The sequence below is a fragment of the Octodon degus genome, unplaced genomic scaffold, assembly GCF_000260255.1.
Source record: "Octodon degus isolate 3935 unplaced genomic scaffold, OctDeg1.0 scaffold00007, whole genome shotgun sequence".
Lineage (NCBI taxonomy): Eukaryota > Metazoa > Chordata > Mammalia > Rodentia > Octodontidae > Octodon > Octodon degus.
This window is the reverse complement of record NW_004524583.1, coordinates 10,944,108-10,965,154: the sequence shown is the minus strand read 5'-3', so window position 1 is coordinate 10,965,154 and position 21,047 is coordinate 10,944,108. Positions and strand designations below refer to the sequence as shown.

Sequence of the window (21,047 nt, the reverse complement as noted above, 5' to 3'; positions counted from 1 at the left end):
TGACTTGTGTCTAGGTGGCCCTCTGAAGCCTCATGCAGCCACAGGTGGGGCTTTTCAGACATGGCTCGATCTAGGGTATGTGACCCTGGGATTGATTCACGGTGCAATACTAGGACTGAGGATGCTATGACTAAGGGTGTGCTACTTGTCCTAAGGACAGTTATCCTGACTAAGATGTGAGGGACCGAAAGAGGCTTGTCTTGTCCCTGGCTTGCTTTTGCTGCCTTCTGCCTGCCGTGGACTGCTTCTGCTCTGCATTGCCCCTCTGCCATGCCACCCCACCTGCCTTGGAGCTATCCAGTTATGCACTAAAACCTCTATAAACTGAGAGCTGAAATAAACCTTTCCTCTTTTAACTTTGGGTGTCAGGTATTTTGTCTTAGCAATGAGAAAAAGTAACTAAGACATCCTCCCGCCCCATCAAGGGGTTAAACAACTTACAGACTTCCGACCCCATAAACCTAGAGACCTAGAGATAGACTTTCCCAGATCCCTGGTGTGTCCAGAAATCTGTGCGCCTCAGTCTCTGTCCTTTGCAGTCCTCCGAGAAGAGCTTCTGTCCTGTTCCTACCTCTGGCAAGCTGTCTGTTTTGCAGTGGGAAGGAGAGTAAGGGCAAAGGGCAAACTGGCTGCGTTTGCCTCTGCTTTTAAAGAGCTTTCCTAAAATCAAACCCAAAAATTTTTCTTTACATTGTGTTGGCCAAAACTGCATCTCCTGGTTATCCCTAGGTACAAGGAAAAGAATACAAAATAAAATTTCATCTTAGCTAAGCACACATTATTACCAAAACAGAATCAGAATAGTATTATCAGGAAGAAAGGGAGAAGTGTGGGTATTCCAGCAAGGGGCACTAGCCTAAGCATGGCTTCTCCTGACTCAGCTTTGTTGCTTGAAATAAACTGTAATCTTTCTTGAACATCAGTACATATCTGCTACCATAAGTTTTGCATGTGGAAGGTAAATTCATCTTTGTGTGAGAGCAGCAGAAGTTTTCCTTGTATTACGACTGCGTGCGAGGTGGACATTAGGTACTCTTCAAACTCCAAGGATGGTCCTGCTACAGGATTCCACCTATGTGTAAATACGTATGTATACATTGTCTTGTATAAGAATTTAGTTGTTACTAAAAAAATGAATATTTAGCATACTGGGTTTTTTTCATTCATGGAGTAAATGTTCATTAGGCACCTGGCCATTGTACAAGGCACTGTGGGTGGCACAAAAATTGAACGTATTCAAGTCCAGGCATTTCCAATGTGTGTTGTGAAAAGGGAGGAAAAGTGCACACGTAAGTGGCTGTAAAGCAAAATAGAAGCTGCTAACCATGGTGGGGCAGACAGAGGCAACTCTATAAGCATTTGGAAGAGGAGTTGACCTTCACAGCTAGTGAGCACCATCATTGAAAACATACAGCACCAGCTACCCTTCATGAGTGCTTACTGATAAGTAGGCTTGTATGTCATCCGTGTCCTTTGGTTAATTGATAAACTGAAGAAGAAGTTTGAAGGGCTGGGGATTTGGCTCAGCAGTAGCATGCTTGCCTAGCAAGCTGGAAGCCCAGTGCTCTGCACCAAAACTAAAAAATAAACCTGTAGAAGTTGGGGAAGGATGCGCATTTGTTGAGTATCTGTTGTGTGCCCAATATTTTATTTCAAGAAACTCTCACTGAATGCTAGTGCTAGACCTTCATTTAATCTCCAGCAATAGAGCAAAGTAGTTATAATGTTCTTTATGAGAAAAACTGAAGCTCAGAGAGGTTAAGCAACTTGAAAAGATTGTCCTGCTGGGAGCAACAAGCCCCACATCTGAGCCCAGGCACATCTGACTGAACTATCCTCCTTTTCTCTGCTTACCTTTGTCACTCTGCCTTTCGCTGGTGAGCTCATCTGGTTCCATGGCTGGTGCTGAACAGTGAGCTCCTTCTTCCACCCGCTCTGTGACTATTTTGGATTGTGCTCAGAACTAACTTTTAGCTGCTTTGGTGTCACTAGAACTTGACAGCCCCTTTTTTTGAATAATTAATTTATCTATGTAATAATCACATACTCTGTACAAATTTAAAAGATGCAAATGTATATAGTAAATAGTAGTAGGAGTAGCCTTCTTCCTACTGTGCCCCCAGCAGACCAATCCTTCTCCACGGAAATAAGCTAGTTTCCGCATATGCTTCCAGTTGTTCTGTGTAAATACCAACATGTGGATCTGTATATGCAGATGTGTTTTCTTTTTATTTACACAAGTACGAGCTCCTATACTGTTTTAAACTTGCTCTTTTCATTTATTCATTTGTATTTAGATACTCTTTTTGTATTTAGCTGTCCCGGAAAGATATTTTTTAAAAGAAGGAAAAGAAAAACTTGATTTGGAGATGTTCATGTTTAAGTGACTTCCATGAAAAGGTGATTGACTAGTCTTACCAGTGGCAATTCTGTTGCATCATCAAACTATATACCTCAATAAAGGATATTTTAATTTCAAAGAGTTCTTTATTAATAATAGTTTCCTCCCCTCCTGTACTACCTACCCAGGGAAGTTGTTTATGGATGGTTCAACAGAGATAGTTCTGGTATCTTTTGGGCCTCATTTTTGTTTTCCCACTTTTTATCCAGTGTCATGATTCTTTTTAAAATTATTTTTATTTTTTATTGCTTTATGTATTTGGTACAGCGTTTTACTACACATCTTGGACTCCTAGTGATCCGCCTGCCTCAGCCTCCCCAGTGCTGAGATTACAGGTGCGCACCACCACGCCCAGTTTCGGTGACCTGCACAGTGTGCCATGGTTCTGAGAATAGTATGGCATGTGATACCAGCAATCGAACTCGGGTACATGCACTTGTGCTCTGACCACCAAGCTATCTCCGTTGCTATCGCCCTGTGTCATGATTCTTACAGTTCTATTCAGTGCTTTTCAGCCTTCATGCTGAGTTCTGATCGCCACCCCTCAGGTGAGGCATCTCACAGCGAAGAGTGCTTAGTAGGTGTAATGGTAAAAATGGAAAGAGCAGCCTGTGGTACCCATTCCTGCATCTCTCTCCCAAGTTCTGAGGCCCTCAGATATAGAAACAGCAGGTGAAAAGAAAGGGCTTGTTTTAGAGGAGGTTGGCTGGAGCAGGCAGGGCTCTTGGAGCCCTGCCATGGGAAACTGACACACACCGTGGGACCCTTCCCACATGTACACGCTCACCAGTGCTGCTCTCCTGACGTCATCCCTCTGAGGGTCAGAGAGCTCAAGAGTGCACAGACCCTGTGCCCTGCATTCCCTTTGTTCTTTGTCAAGAGTCTCAGCTGTGTACCCTAACCGCACCTACGCGCCTTAGATTTCCCCTCGTCTGCCTAGCCAGGAGCCATGGACTCGCTCCTCAGAAATGGAACGTCCCAAGGTGTGAGCAGAGAAGGGTAGGTTGACATTTTTCTGAAGCTATCTAATTCATCTTTAATTTTTTTTTAATTTTTTTTAAATTTTATTTATGTGTGTATGTGTGTGTGTGTGTGTGTGTGGCCAGCTCAGCCCACCAGGGGGCAGGCTGGCTGGCATGTGGTGCTGGAGGACTGAACTGTGGTCCCTGTGCTTTGCTAAGCTTGTTCCAAGTAGGTGCTTTAGACCACTGAGCCACCTCACCAGCCCTCTAATTCATCTTTTAAATCTGAAACAATATGATTCTTAAGGGACAAAAGTAATACCAGTGACGTCTGTCTAGAAGGTGAATGTTTATTAAAAGCATCATGCCTGTCCATGCAGAAATGCCATTTCTGCCATCTCTCCACATGTTGCATCTGCAGATAAAAGTTGATTTCAGGATATCCTTTATTTATTTATTTTGGTACTGGGAATTGAGCTCAGGACCTTACACTTGCCAGGCAGGCACTTGTGCTGCTGGCTATATCCCTGTCCCCAGGATATCCTTTAGCAAAAAGTAGAAAATACTGTGTAGCCAGGTATGGTGGCCCCTTTTTTATAATCTCAGTACTTAGGAGGCTGAGGCAAGAGGATCCCCCCAAATTTGAGGCCAACCTGGGCTACATGGTTGAGCCCCTATCTCAAAAAAAAAAAAAAAAATAAGAAAGAAAGAAAAAGTACTATGTATGTTGTCAATTACATTATTTTTTCTTTTCATACATCTTCACATTTTCATTTTTATAATACATGCATATTGAAAGTAGTGAAGGGCCAGTAATGACATTTGTAACACACACACAAAAACTGGTTTTGTTACAAACAGTATTTTTAATCAAATAAGCAAGTTGTGGGAATTTTTAACCTATAACTTGTAGGAATTATAGTTTTGAGGAACTATACTTTCACATCTTTAACTACAGATAGATGGGACATTTGTGATGTTTAGCTAATCATTTTTTAGCCTTTATCTGTAGGCCTGTGGCCCAGCAGAAATACTCTGGTGTTGCTCTTGTATTCACAGAGTGACTTGTACTTGTGTAGTAATTTGACTTGCAAAGTGTTTGCAAGTGTATAGTCTTAAATTAAACACTTAATTTTTAGGCCAACAAGGTGATACTAGAATTCCAGGGAAGCGCTTCTTTTTGTGTTTTTATTTTTTTTTTGGGGGGGGGGAGTGGCGCGGAAGCAGGGATTGAACTCTGGCTTTTGCACTTGCCGGAAGTAGCACCGGAGCTCAGAGCCCTGCAGTGGGCTGGTGTCTCATCAAGCTTCAAGTCAGTTTTGCTCTGTACTCCCATTTCTAGTATTCATTTATTTATTTATTTTTTGCTCTGTAGAATTTATTATTTTTATTTTTGCCATAATTTTATTGATAAATAGCAGTGAGACAGTTTCAAATCAAATTGGTAGGACAGTTTCAATAATTAACACATTGCATACGTTCTTCCTAGTGGTTAATTGCTGTACAAGATGCGGATATGATATCCTATTTACAAACACCGTTACAACAAATCACTCTATTCATTAAGAGTGTAACTATATATCTATCCTAACCACTTTGAATACACAGATACAAAATGGACATACATCTATATCCCCTTTTTTTGTTAAGTTCCGTTATTTGAATATTATAGGTGTGTAAACTCAGCAAAATGTTATAAAAGAGTCCAGTAGCCCATAATAGTATTGGGTCTTCTGCTTGACTGGCAGTGTCAGAAATTGTTGACCTGAGTCCCCTACAGCTCAACATAACAGCATGGCTTTACTTATATTTCGTTTTTATACTTTTCTGCTGGATGGTTAAGACCAAGGTAAAGCAGGACCTATGCAACAAGAGTTGTAGCTTTTGGGTCTGATAAGGTCAGTGAAATCCCCTCAGGATTTATCCTGAGATCCTGTACCTCAGATTGTAGAACCTTTGTCAGTGTCAGCTATGTGGATGAGTCACGGCCATTGCTTGGCCAGTGTGCTCTCTGTGAAAGCCTGAGAGAATGTTTTCTCTCCATGTGACTCTCCTTAGGCACACTCTACATCATCGATCACTTTCCTCTTTGGCCCCATAATCTCCTTGATCAGAAAATTTGGGACACTACTGAGTTACATGACATTATAGTACAAGTTCTCATATGTCCTGAGTCTTAATTGACCTTAGAAGGCTAGGGCAAAATGTTGGATTTCCTTGCAGCCCTCCTTTTTCTCTAATTTTGGTCTGCAAACTTAGGTTGTTAACTATCCAGAAGACAAGCTTATTGTTATTACCATACAACTTAGGCTGTTAAGCTTAACCTCACTATCTGTCTGCATATCAAACATCTTAGGCATAATAAGGAACAGGTATTTTTCATCAAGTATTGATATGTTGAACTTTAAGTCCCTACAGAATATGATAAAAAAACATTCAAGAATGATAAACTCGAAGCCTTTATATTGAAGTGGATGCCACTTGAAGATATACTCATAAGTGAAATAAACCAGACACACATGTGTAAATATTGTATAGTTTCCCTAGTATAAGAATTCAAAAGAAGAAATACAAATACAAAGGTATAATCTAAGTAAAAGGAAAGAAAGATCTCAAGGACTAACCAATCAAGAGAGGGAAAGGAGAAGAGCTAGGAAACATGAATAAGTCAAGCCATACAGTTATATGTAGAAGATGGGCAAAGCAGTGATCCTGAGAATCTTCAGAAGATTTTTTTAATCCAGCAGTTATTTGGAAAGATTCTCACCCACACTAACTATATTACTGATACCTGTGAACTAAGCTACTGCACTGCAAATGGTAATTTGTAATAGTAGTTTCATGCTTGGAGTGCCTGTCATTCTGGCCTTCTGAATATGGGCTGCCTGTCCTGACATGCCAGTTGCTGCTGTGATGTTTCTCGGGTAGATGGTGGTTCAAAAAGAAGGGGTTGGTGAATGAAAGCAAGAGATAAGAAAAGGAATATTGTAGGACTGTCCTGCTTCAAGGTTGTATATGGTGAGATTTTTGGACTTATGTGTAAACATAAGTATATAATTCTTTATGCCTATTTTAAAAATATATTCTAATTTTTAAATTTTTTTTATCATTTCTAGTATTTAATCCCAGTAGGACACACTCACTAAAAAATTTTGAATGTGATAATGAAGGCTCCTAAGACTAGGAGAGACCAGCTGCATTTCTAATGCATGCATGCATACGGAACAGCATTCTGACGAGGGGCCCAGATTCCGGGCTCACTGCACTTGCAGCAAGACCGTCTCAACCCCATTCCAAGAGATTCTGCTTCCTTGAACCTATACCTGCACTGGCAGGAGAAGTTTTCCTAAACATCACTGTAACGATTTCCCTTTGCACAGACCAACCAGTTACATTGAACAGATGAGTTGTGAAAGAAATCGCCACCGATCATTGTTTTTCTTTTTCTTGTAGGCAATCTTTGGCAGTCAGATCCCACCTAGCTCCAATTTATGGACAATGAATAATGGCGCAGGCTGCAGAATTTCAGGTGCCACAGCCAGTGGCCAGAAGCCAACTATTCTGCCACAAAAAGTGGTGCCACCTCCAAGTTCTTTCACCTCCCTGGTTCCCAAACCCCCAACCAATCATAAACAAGTGCTCAAAAAGGCCACATCCCAGAGGGCTTCCAAGTAAGTTTCTAATTATTTGCTGTTCTTTTTTTTCAACATTCTAGCAATTCTGAGCTAATAATATTCTTTAGTTATGGAGACTCCAAGAGCAGTTGTCTTGAAATACTGGAAACCAGAACACCCGTTGAAGAGCAAAGGTTTACCTGTGGCCTCCGTCAGTGCTAAAATTAAAATGACCCGGGGAGCAATTGCAGTGGTTGTGATGCGGCGCAGCCCGGGGAGCCCAAGGTTACTGCCAGCCAGCTGGGCTGGCCTCTGGCGGGAGCTCCGGTCAGCCTCCCAAGTAACGGTCCTCAACTGCAGACTTCCCGAGAAGAGAGCAAGATGGATTCCTCTGTTCCTTCTGCGGGTCATTCTACGAAGCCAGATCATTTCAAATTCATATTAAATTCAGCACACTCCTCCCTTGTGTGGTTTGTTCACGTTTAGCCATTTGAGTGGGAACACACAGGACTGCGATCTCATCTTGAGGATTAACTTCACTGACTGAAGTCAACAAGTGCTATAGCAGCAGTGTTTCTAGTACCTTGTGTGTCCCACCTGCTTCATGCCATAAAAGGCATTTCCATGCCTGAGTCACATCATCACAGGCCACCGTCCTTCACTGTACTGCCAGCCCTTTTTAAACCACTGAGCTAGGAAAAAATTGGTACAGTGTGTTGGGTCTAAGCCCATCTTGAGTTTAAAATCAGGAATGATTGAGAGCCTGGTTGAGGTCGGCATCTCTACTGTGTGGGCACCTAAGGATTATTTGTGGATTTCTCTTACTTTCATTTCTCACTTATTTGTCCTTCACAAGATCAATTTTAGTTGTAAAAAAGAATCCTAGGACATGGAAAAATGAGTTGCTGTTTTTTTCCTCTTGGGTAGTGAATCAAATTCTGGCTGTGAATTGAAAAGAATCCCTTGTGGCTGTTTGAGGCCTGCTGCTGCCATTATTCATTTACCCAGCACATATTTATTCAGTGCCTGCTAAGCACCAAGCACTGTGAGGAGTGGTCAGGGTCGCAATGACTGCAGGACTCTCTGGAGTAGTAGCACGGGGTATGAAGGAGGTTGAAGTCTGTGGCTGGACGCTGGGAGAAAAATAGGAAGCTGTGTGCCCTCGTGCCCTAGAAACCAGAGAGTCAACTCCTTAGGGGCTTGAGCCCTTCCAGAGCCAGACTCACATCCCCACTCCATACTTTATTCACTCTCTTGGCCTTAAGTTTCCTCTTTGGTGAAAATGGAACAATAGGAATATTATTTACTAGGTCAGCTGTGAGATGTTAATAGAGCTACTACACATACAGCACAACGAAGCAAGTCCTGGCACATGGAAGAGTTCAGCAGGCCTCATCACCACCATCTGCATGCTAAAGCCACACTGCCCTTGACAGCTTTGGAAAGCCCACAGCTAACGGGAAGATTAATGAGCCGGAAGAGGATGTTCAGTCTGCCAGTGCGCTCTTCCTTGTGGATTCTCTGATCATTGCCACTTCCCCGAGCTGGCCCTCGGTGGCCTGTGGAGCAAGCGGCTGGGGTGGTGGAGAGGTCGCTGTGGGCATCCCGAGGTGCTGCTCATCGCCCTGAACTCCCTGCTGGCGGGAGAACTCTGCAGGCTCCTGAGATGGAATTGCAGCTCTCTGGACTAAGTTTGCTTTGGACATTTTTGTGGTTACTTCTCTGTGACAGGCAGGAGTGTGGGAAAACCGGAAACAGCTCAGCATCAAAAATGCACAGAAGGGGGGAAAAAGCAAAGATTTCTTCAAAATTTGAGAAATATAATCCAAGTATCAAAAGGCATGCTGTGAGGCGATGTTCCAGGAAATAGTTTCCAATTTGCCTTTAAAATTCTAGCACAAATCTGCAGAGCTGAAGTTAGCACTAATGAAGACCTTAACATTCTCCCACTTACACATAAAATGTCCAGGTTCATGAAAGCCCCACAAATATTTTCAAATATTCTTCTTTCAGAAAAACTGACAGCATCTGAACTGACTCAATGGCCAAAGAAAACTACTTCTATGAAATATCGTTTTTTAAAAATAAGCTTTATTTAATATTAATGTTATATTTACAGAAAAGTTAGAAAGATAGTATAGAGATTTCCAGAGACCTCTCTCCCAGTTTCACCATTGCTAACATCTTATATTGACCCATCTTATGGGACATCTGATGACTGTGCTACTAAGAAACTGTCACTGGACTGTCACTATGAACTAAAGAGTTGGAAGTACTTCATTTAGATCAACAAAGTAATTCTTAATCCAAAGCAACTTTTCATGGCTTCTGAAGTCCGGAGCTCAGGAGCCTGAGTATCTGTTGATAAGGTTCATGTTGTTCTAAAGTAATTCTTGTTCCTAGCCAGTATAACAAGATCCTTCCATCTGTGACTCAGTTTCCTGTTTTAAAAATAGGAATAATAGTACTGCCTCACAGAGTCTTTAAGAGAAAAAAGTGAATTCATGAATGTCAAGCTCAAATACAGTACCTGGTACACATTATGTGTTAAATGAGTCTTGGGTATTATTGTAATTAATACCTGAGATGGCATTTCTAGAAATTTTCATTCACTTTTTACCTCCCGCCAAATGTGTCATTTCATCTGCTTTGCTTATTGGGTCCTTTATTCTGGCTCGATTCAGATTAATCAGGAATCCTCAGTTATGACTGGTGGTACTGAGTCACACTCAGGAATGCCACGGTTGCCCCAAGAGACACACTAATGAGAAGTTGTAATGAGCTTTTGACCATGCCAAGCCCTGTGTTTTTGGGTTGAACTTCAAACTTCTCCCAGCACAGAAGTTGGCATTAGACAGATAGAGAAGCAGTTTCCAAGAGCATCAAAGTTTCCACATCCTAGAGGGTTGAGTTTGGAGAACAATAGAACATAAAAGATAGAATGTCAGTGTGAACTTGGGTGCAGAGGGAGTTGAGAATTAGACAGTGGGGTCTTATTTCTTTATGATAATGTTCAAGTCACTTTCCCTTTAGAGGGTTCATTTTTCTATCTGTAAAACAAAGAGGGATCACTGTCCCTACTGATTAGATAAAATGACTTTTTTCTGTCAACTCCATTGAAGCTTCTTTATGAGCACATTTGTCTGTTAATCCTAGTACTCTGCAGCCATATTCCTCATCTCTTCCTAGCCCAGGAGTTCTTAGAGTTTGCAAGTTCGTGTTCTCATGCTTTATTTAGGTATATCTCACTTGTCAATCCTGTGAAGAGAATGACTCAGATTTTTTTCTCTCCTTTAATCATTTCTATAGCACCAATAGCCTTTCTTTATTCTTCTCTCTAATGTTTGCAGCACTTCCTAATTTAGGACCTACTTCACCACCTCCTCTCAAAACAATGTAGTATGTTTTCAGACAATTAACTGGCTTAACTGGGGTGATAGCCTAAGAGCAAATACAAGCATCCAACTGTCTACTCCTTAAGCAACCTTTTCTCCAGGAGCTGGAGTCATATTCTCCAGGAACTATGGAGAAAAAAAACCCAAGGAGATTGAGATTGGCCAAGCATACAAACAAAGCTCATAGACTACAGATGAATTTGAAAAGACTAGATTGAAGCTGTTGTAACCTGGGAGCCTTTTTCAGAGAAGGAAAAGTATTGAACAGACTGGTGTTGGGGTGTAATCAGAGGACATGCTTTGTGTATGCTGGGCCCCAGGCTCAATCCCTAGCACCAACAGAAGAAAACCCAGACGGAACCCCTGTGCTTCTCTTTGTGGAGCTGGGCTTGCCCTTCCTCACCCAGGGCTTAGGTCAGCGTACATCAGGGTGGCCTCAGTGGCCGCTGAAGACTGTTCTGTATCAGCGCCCAGGACAGTAGTAGCAGACCCAGGACAGGTCTGCTAGGGATTAAGAGGGAGGGAAGCATTGACAGCCAAGCAGCCCTAAAGGCAAGTGGCAAGCTGTGTGGGCATTTGGTGGGCCAGCAGTGTGATAAAGGCTGCTCAGAGATGAGTGTCAGAAGAGCAGAAAAATAAGCAGGAAAACATCTTTTTTAACATCGGAGTTATTAAAGTAAGAAAATGGTAGGGCAACATAGGAGTACAGCAATCCAAAGGTTCTTGATGTGGGGACCAGCGAGATGGCTCAGCGGACTAAAGCGCCTGCTTAGGCAAGCACTGGCACCATAGGGGTGGGACACCAGCCCCACCCCTAGGACAGGCCGAGAGTCCAGGCATAGCAGCACACCCCTGTAGTACCAGCGCTGGAGAGGCAGAAAGTTCTTGATGTGAACATAGAAGATGTCATGTTAACCATTTTCTGTCAACCTTTTAGTTTTTTATTATGTGTAGTTTGAAGAAACATGATTTAATCTGTGGCATAGCCACAGAGGACCTTAAATATAGGGTCCTCTAACTTAAATATGTAATTATGTAGTTTTCCTACTGGAAGAAAAAGAAATGGAGGCTCAGTATGGGGCTGTGAGTGCAGCAAGGTCTGCGCGTGGTTGGTGGCTGAGCCAAAATTGGCCCTCTCTCCACAGCAGACCAGTAATTCTGAAAGTCCCTTGCAGCCCATTCACACATATCTGCTTAGTAGAAGGCACATTAATCATCCTAACATGTCGCTTTGGGAAAAATACAAAGTCAGCCCTTGGGAACTCAACTCTCCACAGCAGTGAACTACTGGGAGGGAGAAAGAATGAGTGCCACTCACATGCTGGAGGCACTAGGGAATCTCTGGTAGACTTTGCACAGGAAGGACTGAGGAACAATGTTGAGGACTTTTATGTCATGGCTTCCTATGAGCATGCAGTCTGGGAAATGAGTGGGAGACCTGAAGTATCCCAGGCAGTACCCACCCACCCTCTCCAAGAGGAGGCCCTGGACAGGAAATCTGCTACGTAGATTCTCTGTCTTTCCTCAGCTTCCCTTATTTTGACCTCCATGCCTCAGGTTTGCTTCTGGGATGAACAGTGGCACCAGACATGGGTACTGGCAGCAGTTCCTAAGCAAAAGTTGTCATAGTGGTTGTGTATCGATCAGTGGTGTGGAGAGGTACTTGAGTTATGGAGCTGGAAACCCCTTTAGGAATTCATATTTGTATTATTTAGATTATGATCTTTATTAGCTCAGCATGGAGATATGTACCTATAATTTGAGCTTCTTGGGAAGCAGAGACAATAAGATCACAAGTTTGAGGCCTACCTGGGCAATTTGGCAAAGCACGTTATCAAAAATATAAGGACTGGGGATGTAGCTCAGTGGTAGAGTCCTTGTCTAGCATATGTGAGGTCCGAGGCCCAAATTACCAGCATCACAGAAGCCAGAAATCTTCTCAGCCCTATTATAGCCTAGGATGCCAACACGGTTGTTGGAAATGGCAGTATAGATGCCGGATATTTCCCATCTCAATTCCTTTCTTATCTGAGTGTGAAAATTCCCCTCTAAAAGATTTGGGCAGCAATTTATATTGACCTTTCCTAAAATGCATATCAGTGTCTCCATGAATTCGGGCCCTTGATATTTTCTTCTCTAAGGATGAGCACAGATTGAAAAATCTTGGGGTCTGGGAGTAAATAAAAGAAAGCTTCATGAAGAAGATTCAGAGACTCTGCCAAACTCTGGAATAAATTTAAGCAAAAAAAAAAGGAAATTTTTTTTAAATGTATTTATTTATTTATTGTGTGTGTGTGTGTGTGTGTGTGTGGCCAGCTCAGCCCACCGGGGGTGGGGCTGGCTGGCATGTGGTGCTGGGGGATTGAACCGCGGTCCCTGTGCTTTGCCAAGCTTTTTCTAAGTAGGTGCTTTAGACCACTGAGCCATCTCACCAGCCCGGAAATTTTTAATATGTATTTGTAACATAATTTGGGTAGAACATACCCTGTGTTGGGCTACCAAAGGTATGCAGTAGAAAGACAGTGGGAGGTCAGGAAATATTTGCGTGGAAACAAGAGCTTCCTGATGAAAAGCTGGGCCCTGCAGACATCAAGTTCATGCAGTAAAAAAATAAGTGCCAAAAATTGAGAGAAAAGTGTGCTTACAAAGGTAAAAATGATGAGAGGAAAGATCGATTCAACCCAAAATAATAACCTGAAAAGATAATAGTCACCTTCACAGGCAAGTAATAAGTAATAAACTAACAATATAAGTAATAAATTACTAGATATACAACTTTGTACCATGTCAAGCTCCCATGGAATAATTCTGGAACATTTTTATTAAATCCTGTAAAAGAAGAAATTATGCAGGATTTTTCCTTTATATATTAAATATTAGAAGTCTGGGCATGATGCCCAAATGATTCAGAAATTTTAAAACATTAAGTAACTTGGACCAAACTCATACTACAAACTATATCAAAAATAAGAATTATGCATAGCAGAACCTGTATTTGAAATGTAGTCAAAGATGTACTCAAAGGTAAATTCATAATCTTAGTCATTTTCTTGTTACACTACAAAAAGAGTAAAGGGGAATGAGCCAAAGGACAGACTGACCTCAGCTGACGTCCTGGCTTCAGCTGATTGGTCTAGTGTGCAAAGCGCTGTTGCTGTCGGAGCTCTTGGGAGATAAGCAGTGTCTGCACCCAGGATACCCAAGAGCCCTGAGCATGCGGGCACACATTTGTCATCCCTGACTAAGCTTTCATCTCATAAAGTTAGAAAAAACGCAATACAAAAGTAAGAAAAATAAATATCAAAAGGCAAGCAACCAAATTAGTTAAGTTGAAAACCTCTTTTGATTTGAAGCAGGGGAGCGGGGAATGAGAAAATAAACACACCACTGCCAGAAGAGGAAAAAAATTAAAAAATAAGAAAAAGACTGGAAAAGTAGATGTAAGGGAATCTCAATGTTTATGAGAACACTACACAATTGTATGTCATTGCATTTTTAAACCTCAGTGAAAGAAAAATTTGAAAACTTATTTAATAAGTATCAGAATTGGTTCTTAAAGAAAGACTACTTAAATAGAATGAAATAAAAGTCAGAAGACTACCCACATTGATTCTTTGTAGAGAGATAAGACGTGATTGGCTGTAGGAAACAGTTGCTCAGTATAGCCAGCTCTCAAATGGTTCCTCAGACCTTCTCTTCCTTTTGGAAATCCTGACATCCCGAGGGTGAGCCTCATTCCTCTGTCCTTGCCCTGACTCTGAAAGCCTTTCCTCCCGCAGCCCTCTTCCCGCACAGCCTGCTACCTCTGCACAGTCTGCTCCCTGGCCGCTTCCCACCCCTGCTGCTGTCACGTTCACGGCATCCTCTCTGCGCCGTGTCCTTCACCTTCTTGAGTCCAAGCCCTGCTTTTCATTCAAGATTGGGTTTGCATTCACTACTGCAGTGTAGTAGTTATTGTGTTCACCTCACAATGGTGCTGCTTTTCTGACAGCCCCTTCCTCAGCTCCTCGGCTTCTCAGCTGGCTCTGCCGGCTACCCATGTATATTCGTTTCCTTCCTCCTGTGCATCCTTCCTGTGGGTCTCGGAAGGACAGAGAGCTTGCGTCCTTCTTCCCATCACACAGACGTCAGTATGGAAGGTCCACTGTGCTCTGCATTGTTCTGTGTACTGCGCATGATGCCGGTGAATCAGGCAGACATGATCCCCGCCTTCATGAGCTGTATTCTGAGATAGGAGACAAGTTCAAAGGCCAGTCCTGGGTACAGCTCAGCGAATGGCAGTGGTGGACTGGAGCAGTGGAAGTGGAGTTGACAGTGGTGATGGCGCTGCTTATGTGAAGCCCTGTGTTTGGAGCACAAAAAAACTAGTAATGAGCTCATTATTTGTACTGTGGAGGGAGGGTAACACAGGGGAGGCAGTAGAGCGCAACTGTTATGAGCCCAGAAACTGGAATTAGATTGAATTTTGATGCTTTTATTTAATTGTCTATTGTCTAGAGATACCCCTAAGCATCTCTTTCATTCCCTGTAGAATATTGCAAGTAATCTTGAGGTGCTTGGGATTAAATGAGATAATACGTTTCTCTGACATATGCTTTGTCCAGTAATGCTGCTGGTGGGTAGAGTTGTAATTTCTGCTGATGCTGTTGTTCCTATTAAATCACATTTCTGTTGTAAGTTGATATTCCAAGTGTGATTTTGTTCTAGTGAGCAAAGAGGAAAATTAAAACACATTCTGATTTCCTGAGCACTAATAACTCTGAAAAGTTTGGAAGGCAAAGGCTTTGTTTCAAACAAAGGAAAAGATTAGATTGAGACGTAGTATGGCCATACCACCCTGAACACACCCCATCTCCTCAGATTTGTACCTACTGACTTTCAGTCAGGTTGGCTCCGCAAGTTTATATTTTACTATCTCCCTCTGCTTCAAACATATAGCAAGGATAGATTTTTAAAAAGAAAGAAGAAAGCCACCAGGACATAGTTGTGCTTTGAAATGAGGTGAACATTTCTTTAGTCCCCTAATGCAAACTGCTCTTAGAAGCATCAGTAGCAGCCTGGACTGCAGCTCCCTTAGTCTTTGGGGCATGAAAATGCCCTACCAGAAAGTGAGTCTGAGTCTAGGCTCATCACCTGAAAATCAGACTGAGATTCACCTGGGGACAATTTTGCTTCCATGAAGAACCTTTGGAATGAATATTAGGTGACATTTTTGGTTACTATTATTGACAAGCTCTAGTGGGTAGAGTGCAAGGATGCTTGTGAACATCCTGCCAATCACAGGACCTTCCTCTCAAAGACCTATCCAGCTCCAGGTGTCAGTGGGCTCTCCTAATGGGAGACTGGGTGGTGCTTAAGGCTACTACTTAAGCCTTATTTGGAGACAGAGGGCTCCAGAGCCCGCAAGACAATTACTCTTGCAGAAATGTCTCAGAACGGACTTGTATTTCCAAGTTCCACTGAGACAAGGGCCCAGAAAAAGCAGGACTGGTGTGTGGCAATCATATAGTCTTCTGCCAAGGAAAAAGAATAAGCAAATAGACAAGGGGAGAAAATTATTCTTATTAAAAGTGAACCTGCAGGGCCGGCGAGAGAGCCCAGTGGTCCAAAGTGCCTCTTAGGCAAGCTTAGGCAAATGCGCAGGGACCACACTTCGATGCCCAGCACCACATGCTGTACCAGACCCACCACCAGGGTGGGCTGAGCCAGCCACCAAAAAAAAAAAAGAGCCTTCAAGCCAAAATTTCAAAATGTGAGTAAATATCATACTAAGAAATAACTGCTAACAAAATCAATCACTAGAACATTCTTTATAGATAAATAAACATTTTTTAAACAATCAGACATTTTATGAATATCATGTGTCTCAGGGGGCTCTTGCTGAGCATGCATGACATGGACTGTCAGAAGAGAGACCTAAGGAATAGGTGAACATGCAATAGTAGAATTTGCTTTAAAAGAATAGCTAGGAGTTTTCTAGAATTGAAGATGATGTGAATCCTCAACTAAAATATTTATTGCATGTAGCAAAAGAAGTATGCCTCCAGATGCATCATAGCAAATGCTAGACCACACAGACATGTCTCAAAGACTGCCTCAAAGGAGACTGACGTTACCTGCAGAGGAGCGTGCACTCAGTGCCAGCCTGCCTTCCTCAGAAGTACCAGGGCAGAGGACCATGGCTATCAGCTTCAGAGTGTTCAGTGAAGTGGTTTTTGGTCTAGACTGTAGAACTTTCTACATAGCTTAATTGACATCCATGAGTGAAGACAAAAGAATAATTTGAGATGCTCAAAATCTAAAAATATATACCATGTGCAGACCTTGTTAAAACAAATAACAAAGACTACATGGGATAAAAGTGAACCTAGCTGTATTGAGTATCAAGAAACGATGAAATGCAACAAATTTATAAAAATGTCAGTCAATGTCTACGACTATGAAAATAATTACTGGTCTTTAGATAAACATACATGTAAGACAACAAAGATACAATGCAGAGAGTAGGAATACTCCATGGATAGTTGATGTGCAGTCAGGTCTGTGTTAAGTTCAAAGGTAGGACAAATACTGAATGAGTTTGCACTTTCTTAGTGTAAAATAACTAAATATTTGACACATAGTTTTCAAACCAACAGAGAGAAGAAAGAGAAATGTAAAAGCTGTATGAATCCAGTGGAAGTCAGTTAAACAAAGGAATGGCAAATAGCACAAAGACAAAGATGGAAATAAGTTCAAATATGAGTCATCAGGGCCCGAGATATAGCTCAGTGGCTTAAGCGCCTTGCCTGGCAAGCACAAGGTCCTGAGTTTGATCCCCAATACCACAAAAAAATTTTAAAAAAGAGTGATCACAGTAAATGTTTTATATTTTATACTCTTTTGTTAAAAGAGATATTTCCAAATTGCACCTTTTAAAAGTTGTTACAAGCTACTTTTTTTTGTTGTTGTTACAAGCTGCTTAAAAGAAACATACCTGAAGTAAAATCTCATAGTAAGATAGGAAGCAGAGGATTAGAAAAATATAAATACTGGTAAGAAATCACTCAGAATAGCCTGGCACACGGCAGACCGTAAGAGGGTTTGCCTCGTACCATGTCTAGCACATGGCAGGTGTTCGTGGAATATCTTTGAAGGAATGAATGAAGTTGACAGCAAGCAATAGGGTTGCCTCTGAAAAGACTAATAAAACTACAGAGCCCATGTACATAATTTCAGGAACAAAAATTAACCACAAATATAGTAGGATATATATTGTATAGTATATTTATAAAGTGTAATCTTATACTCTATTACTGGACTAAATGTTTCTTTAATTATTTTTCTTTTTATTATTATTATCTAAAAAGAATATAAAATAGTAAAAAAAAATTCGAAATGATATAGAACTTCACCAAACAAACCAATAGAAATTCAGCAGTGGTTGCTGTATTACTTAATTTAATTAGTTTTCAAATCAGGCCCTAGTTAGTAATGTTCTGATTGTTATTTTCTTTTTTATTTTATTTTATTGAGAAACAAATATTAATAAGACAGTTTCAAAGTTGATTAATAGGACAGTTTTAATAAATAATACATTGTACATTGTTATCTTCTTAGTGGTTATCCATAGTACAAGAAGCAGACAGGATATCCTGTCCAAACACTATTAGTACAAATCTCATTGAATTAAGTGAAAGTAGTTGTATATCTATCCTAACTATTCTGTATATAGTCCTGGTCCTTCCTTTGTATCCCCTTTTTTGTTTAGTCCTGTCAGAGATGGGTATTCCACTGGCATCTAAATACTATAGATGCGTGGATTCAGCAAAACAATCCAACACAGTCCAGCAGTCCACAATAGTAGTGGGTTATCCGCAGAAGTTGTTGACCTGACTGAGCCTTTCACAGCTCAGCATATTAATATGGCTTTACTTTTTTTTTCTGATTGTTATTTTCTAAGCATCAGTGTGCTAACTTGTGTTTATGAACTGCTTCAGTGCGGCCTGGACTGATAGATAAAAGAGGTACTTATATTTTGGGAGAAAGTTAGAAGATATTTAATCTATAAGTAAATATTTGCTAAGGAATGTCAGAGTGCATGTTTGTTGTAGCTTGTGTCTAGATGCCCCTCACACACACACACACACACACACACACACACACACACACAGGCTCATGCAGTTACAGGTGGGGTGTTTTCAGAGGCGGCTGAATCTAGAGTGAGAGATTCATTCGTGCTGTGGTGCTAGGATTTAGGGAGGGTCCACTAAACAGATTGGCCCTGCCCTAATCTCAGTAGCCTGAAAGTAATGTGAAGGACAGAAAGAGGCTTGTCTTGCCCCTGTTGCTGTGCTACCTTCTGCCCACCAGAAACTTTCTCCTCTGTGGTGCCCCTTTGCCACATGCCCCCTGCCTTAGAGCCAGCTGGCTGTGGACTGAAACCTCTACAAACTGTCAGCTAAATCATAACTCCTTTAAGTGTGGGTGTCGGGTATTTTAGTCTCAGCAACTAGAAGAGTAAGACTCTTCTTAAGACTCATTTCTAGGGCCAGCCAAATAGCTCAGGGGATTACAGCACCTGCAAGCAGGCACAGGGGCCAGGGTTCGATCCCTGGCCCTGCCATGCCGGCCCTGCCCCCAGGGTGCACTGAGACAGCAATTGAGACTGGGTATGGTGGCGCACGCCTGTAATCCTGGCTCTTGGAAGGCTGTAAACAGGCAGACCACTATGAGTCTGATCTAGTAATGAGACCTTGAACACCCTGTAGACCCTTCCCTAAAATTAAAAAAAAAAAAAGACTCATTTCTTTTTTTATTTTTATTTTTTGGTGGAACTGAGGATTGAACTCAGACCCTTGCACTTGCCAGGGAAGCACCTTATTCTACTGAGCCATCTCCCTGTCTCCTCAGCCCCTCTTTTTTATTTTTTTTAATGTATCTAGTACAGGGTCTCACTATGTAAATCAGACTCGTAGTGCTTCTCCTGTTTTCAGCCTCCCGAGCGCTGGGATTACAGGCAAGACTCATTCCTGTAACGCAACACACTCTTTTGGGACTTCTTTCTCCTTTAAGAATGGAAAGAGGTTGGCCATCACCAGTACTTTATAAAATTGACCAAGCGTGGGGGTGTTGTCTTTCGGACCTTCCCAAACACAGCCAGATATGTTTGGCTGCAGCCCTATAAAAGCTCTAAAAGCTCTGCTCTTCCTGTATAATCTTGAGTGCTTTCCTTTGTGGGTCCTCCCTTCTATAGGAAGGTCATCTCTGATGTGGTGGCATGAATCCAAGATAAACTTCTACTAAACTATTGAACTAGAAAACCTATGCCCCTGGGTTGGAGGTGTGGAATGCCTTGGAAGAACCTGAAGAGCAGCGGTACAGCACTCCTCTACAGCTAACCTGGTGAAGTAATGAACAAAACAGACCTTAAAGAGGAGCTGTAATTTCAGAAAAGGTTCCACAGATCAAAATAATGAGAAGAAAGAACAGAGGAAAACCACAAATAGAGGAAATGAAGATCCACAGAGAAAATGCACCAGAGGCATGACCGGCAGAGTGGATAATGGGCTGCTGCTTGTCGGACCCTGCTCCCTGGAGATGACACGTCACCTCGGCTGCTGAGTGGTGTGGTCCTGACACCAGCAGATGTCCTCGCCAGCTATTTGATTAGCTACATTCCCTGAGTAGAGACTTGCACTAGAAGAAAGCTGTCAAAATGATAACTGCAGGGAATGGTTCATGGTATGGGGATATTATTTGAAATACATCATTGAACAACTTCTTTGAGCCCACCAGAAACTGTTTCTCCTCTGTGACTCATTTAACCTCCTGCCACCTCTTCTTTACCCAGCACTGCCTCCCCACCTTCTCTGCTGAGGGGCGTCTCCTCTAGGCTGCTGGGAAACCCTGAGTTTTCAGACCCAATCCTAGACCCACTGAATCAGTACCTCCACAGAAAGGGCCTAGAAAACTGATTAACAGACAAAAGAAGGACCATTTTGTATTTGTATATACAGAACAGTTAGGATAGATATACAGCTACTTTCGCTTAATTCAATGAGAAGAAAGATTTGTACTAATAGTGTTTGGACAGGATATCCTGTCTGCTGCTTGTACTATGGATAAGCACTAAGAAGATAACAATGTACAATGTATTAATTATTGAAACTGTCCTATTAATCAGTTTTGAAACTGTCTCATTGCTATTTGATTCTCAATAAAATAAAATTTTAAAAAAACTGATTAACAGGGTGACCCCCAAGGTGAGGAAATTGGACAGACACTTCCTGACTGTCTCACCCCTGACTACCCTTTGATGGTCTTCAAAGGTTCCCGGGACATTCCAAGCCAGCCCCTTCTGGGCTCCGAACCACATGGCTTTTCCTCCTGAACATGCTTTCTTGCTCCCTTCTCACGATGTGCCTGAAGTGGCTTCCTCAGAAAGGCCATCTGCGGCTGCCGCAACCATCAAAACCAGACTCCCCTCATTTTTTCTCTCCTAGTCTCTGTGTTTTCCCTCTCAGCATTTATCATAGTTTGTGTCATATTCATTTATGTTAACATCTATTCTCTACTCCCAGTGCCAAAGGAATCCTTCATATTTTTATGAGAGAATGCTTGGAAAATCATTTTGAAAGAGGGGTACTAAAGGTGGAGTTAGATGTTGTTCAAAAACAAAGAAATTAACTCATGA

At 41.8% G+C, this 21,047-nt stretch overlaps 1 protein-coding gene across 8 annotated transcripts in view; it reads left to right on the top strand.

The window, feature by feature from the left end:
* Positions 1-21,047, top strand: part of Ttll5 (tubulin tyrosine ligase like 5) — a 316,364-nt gene that overhangs the window by 251,444 nt on the left and 43,873 nt on the right. For 7 of the 8 annotated variants that reach the window (XM_023702383.1, XM_023702377.1, XM_023702375.1 and 4 more), the window contains one exon: positions 6,817-7,034. In XM_023702383.1, coding sequence (XP_023558151.1) covers positions 6,817-7,034 — 218 coding nt within the window. Of the gene's footprint in view, positions 1-6,816; positions 7,039-21,047 lie in introns of those variants that run through there. The other variant, XM_004624737.2, reaches the window with a different exon arrangement.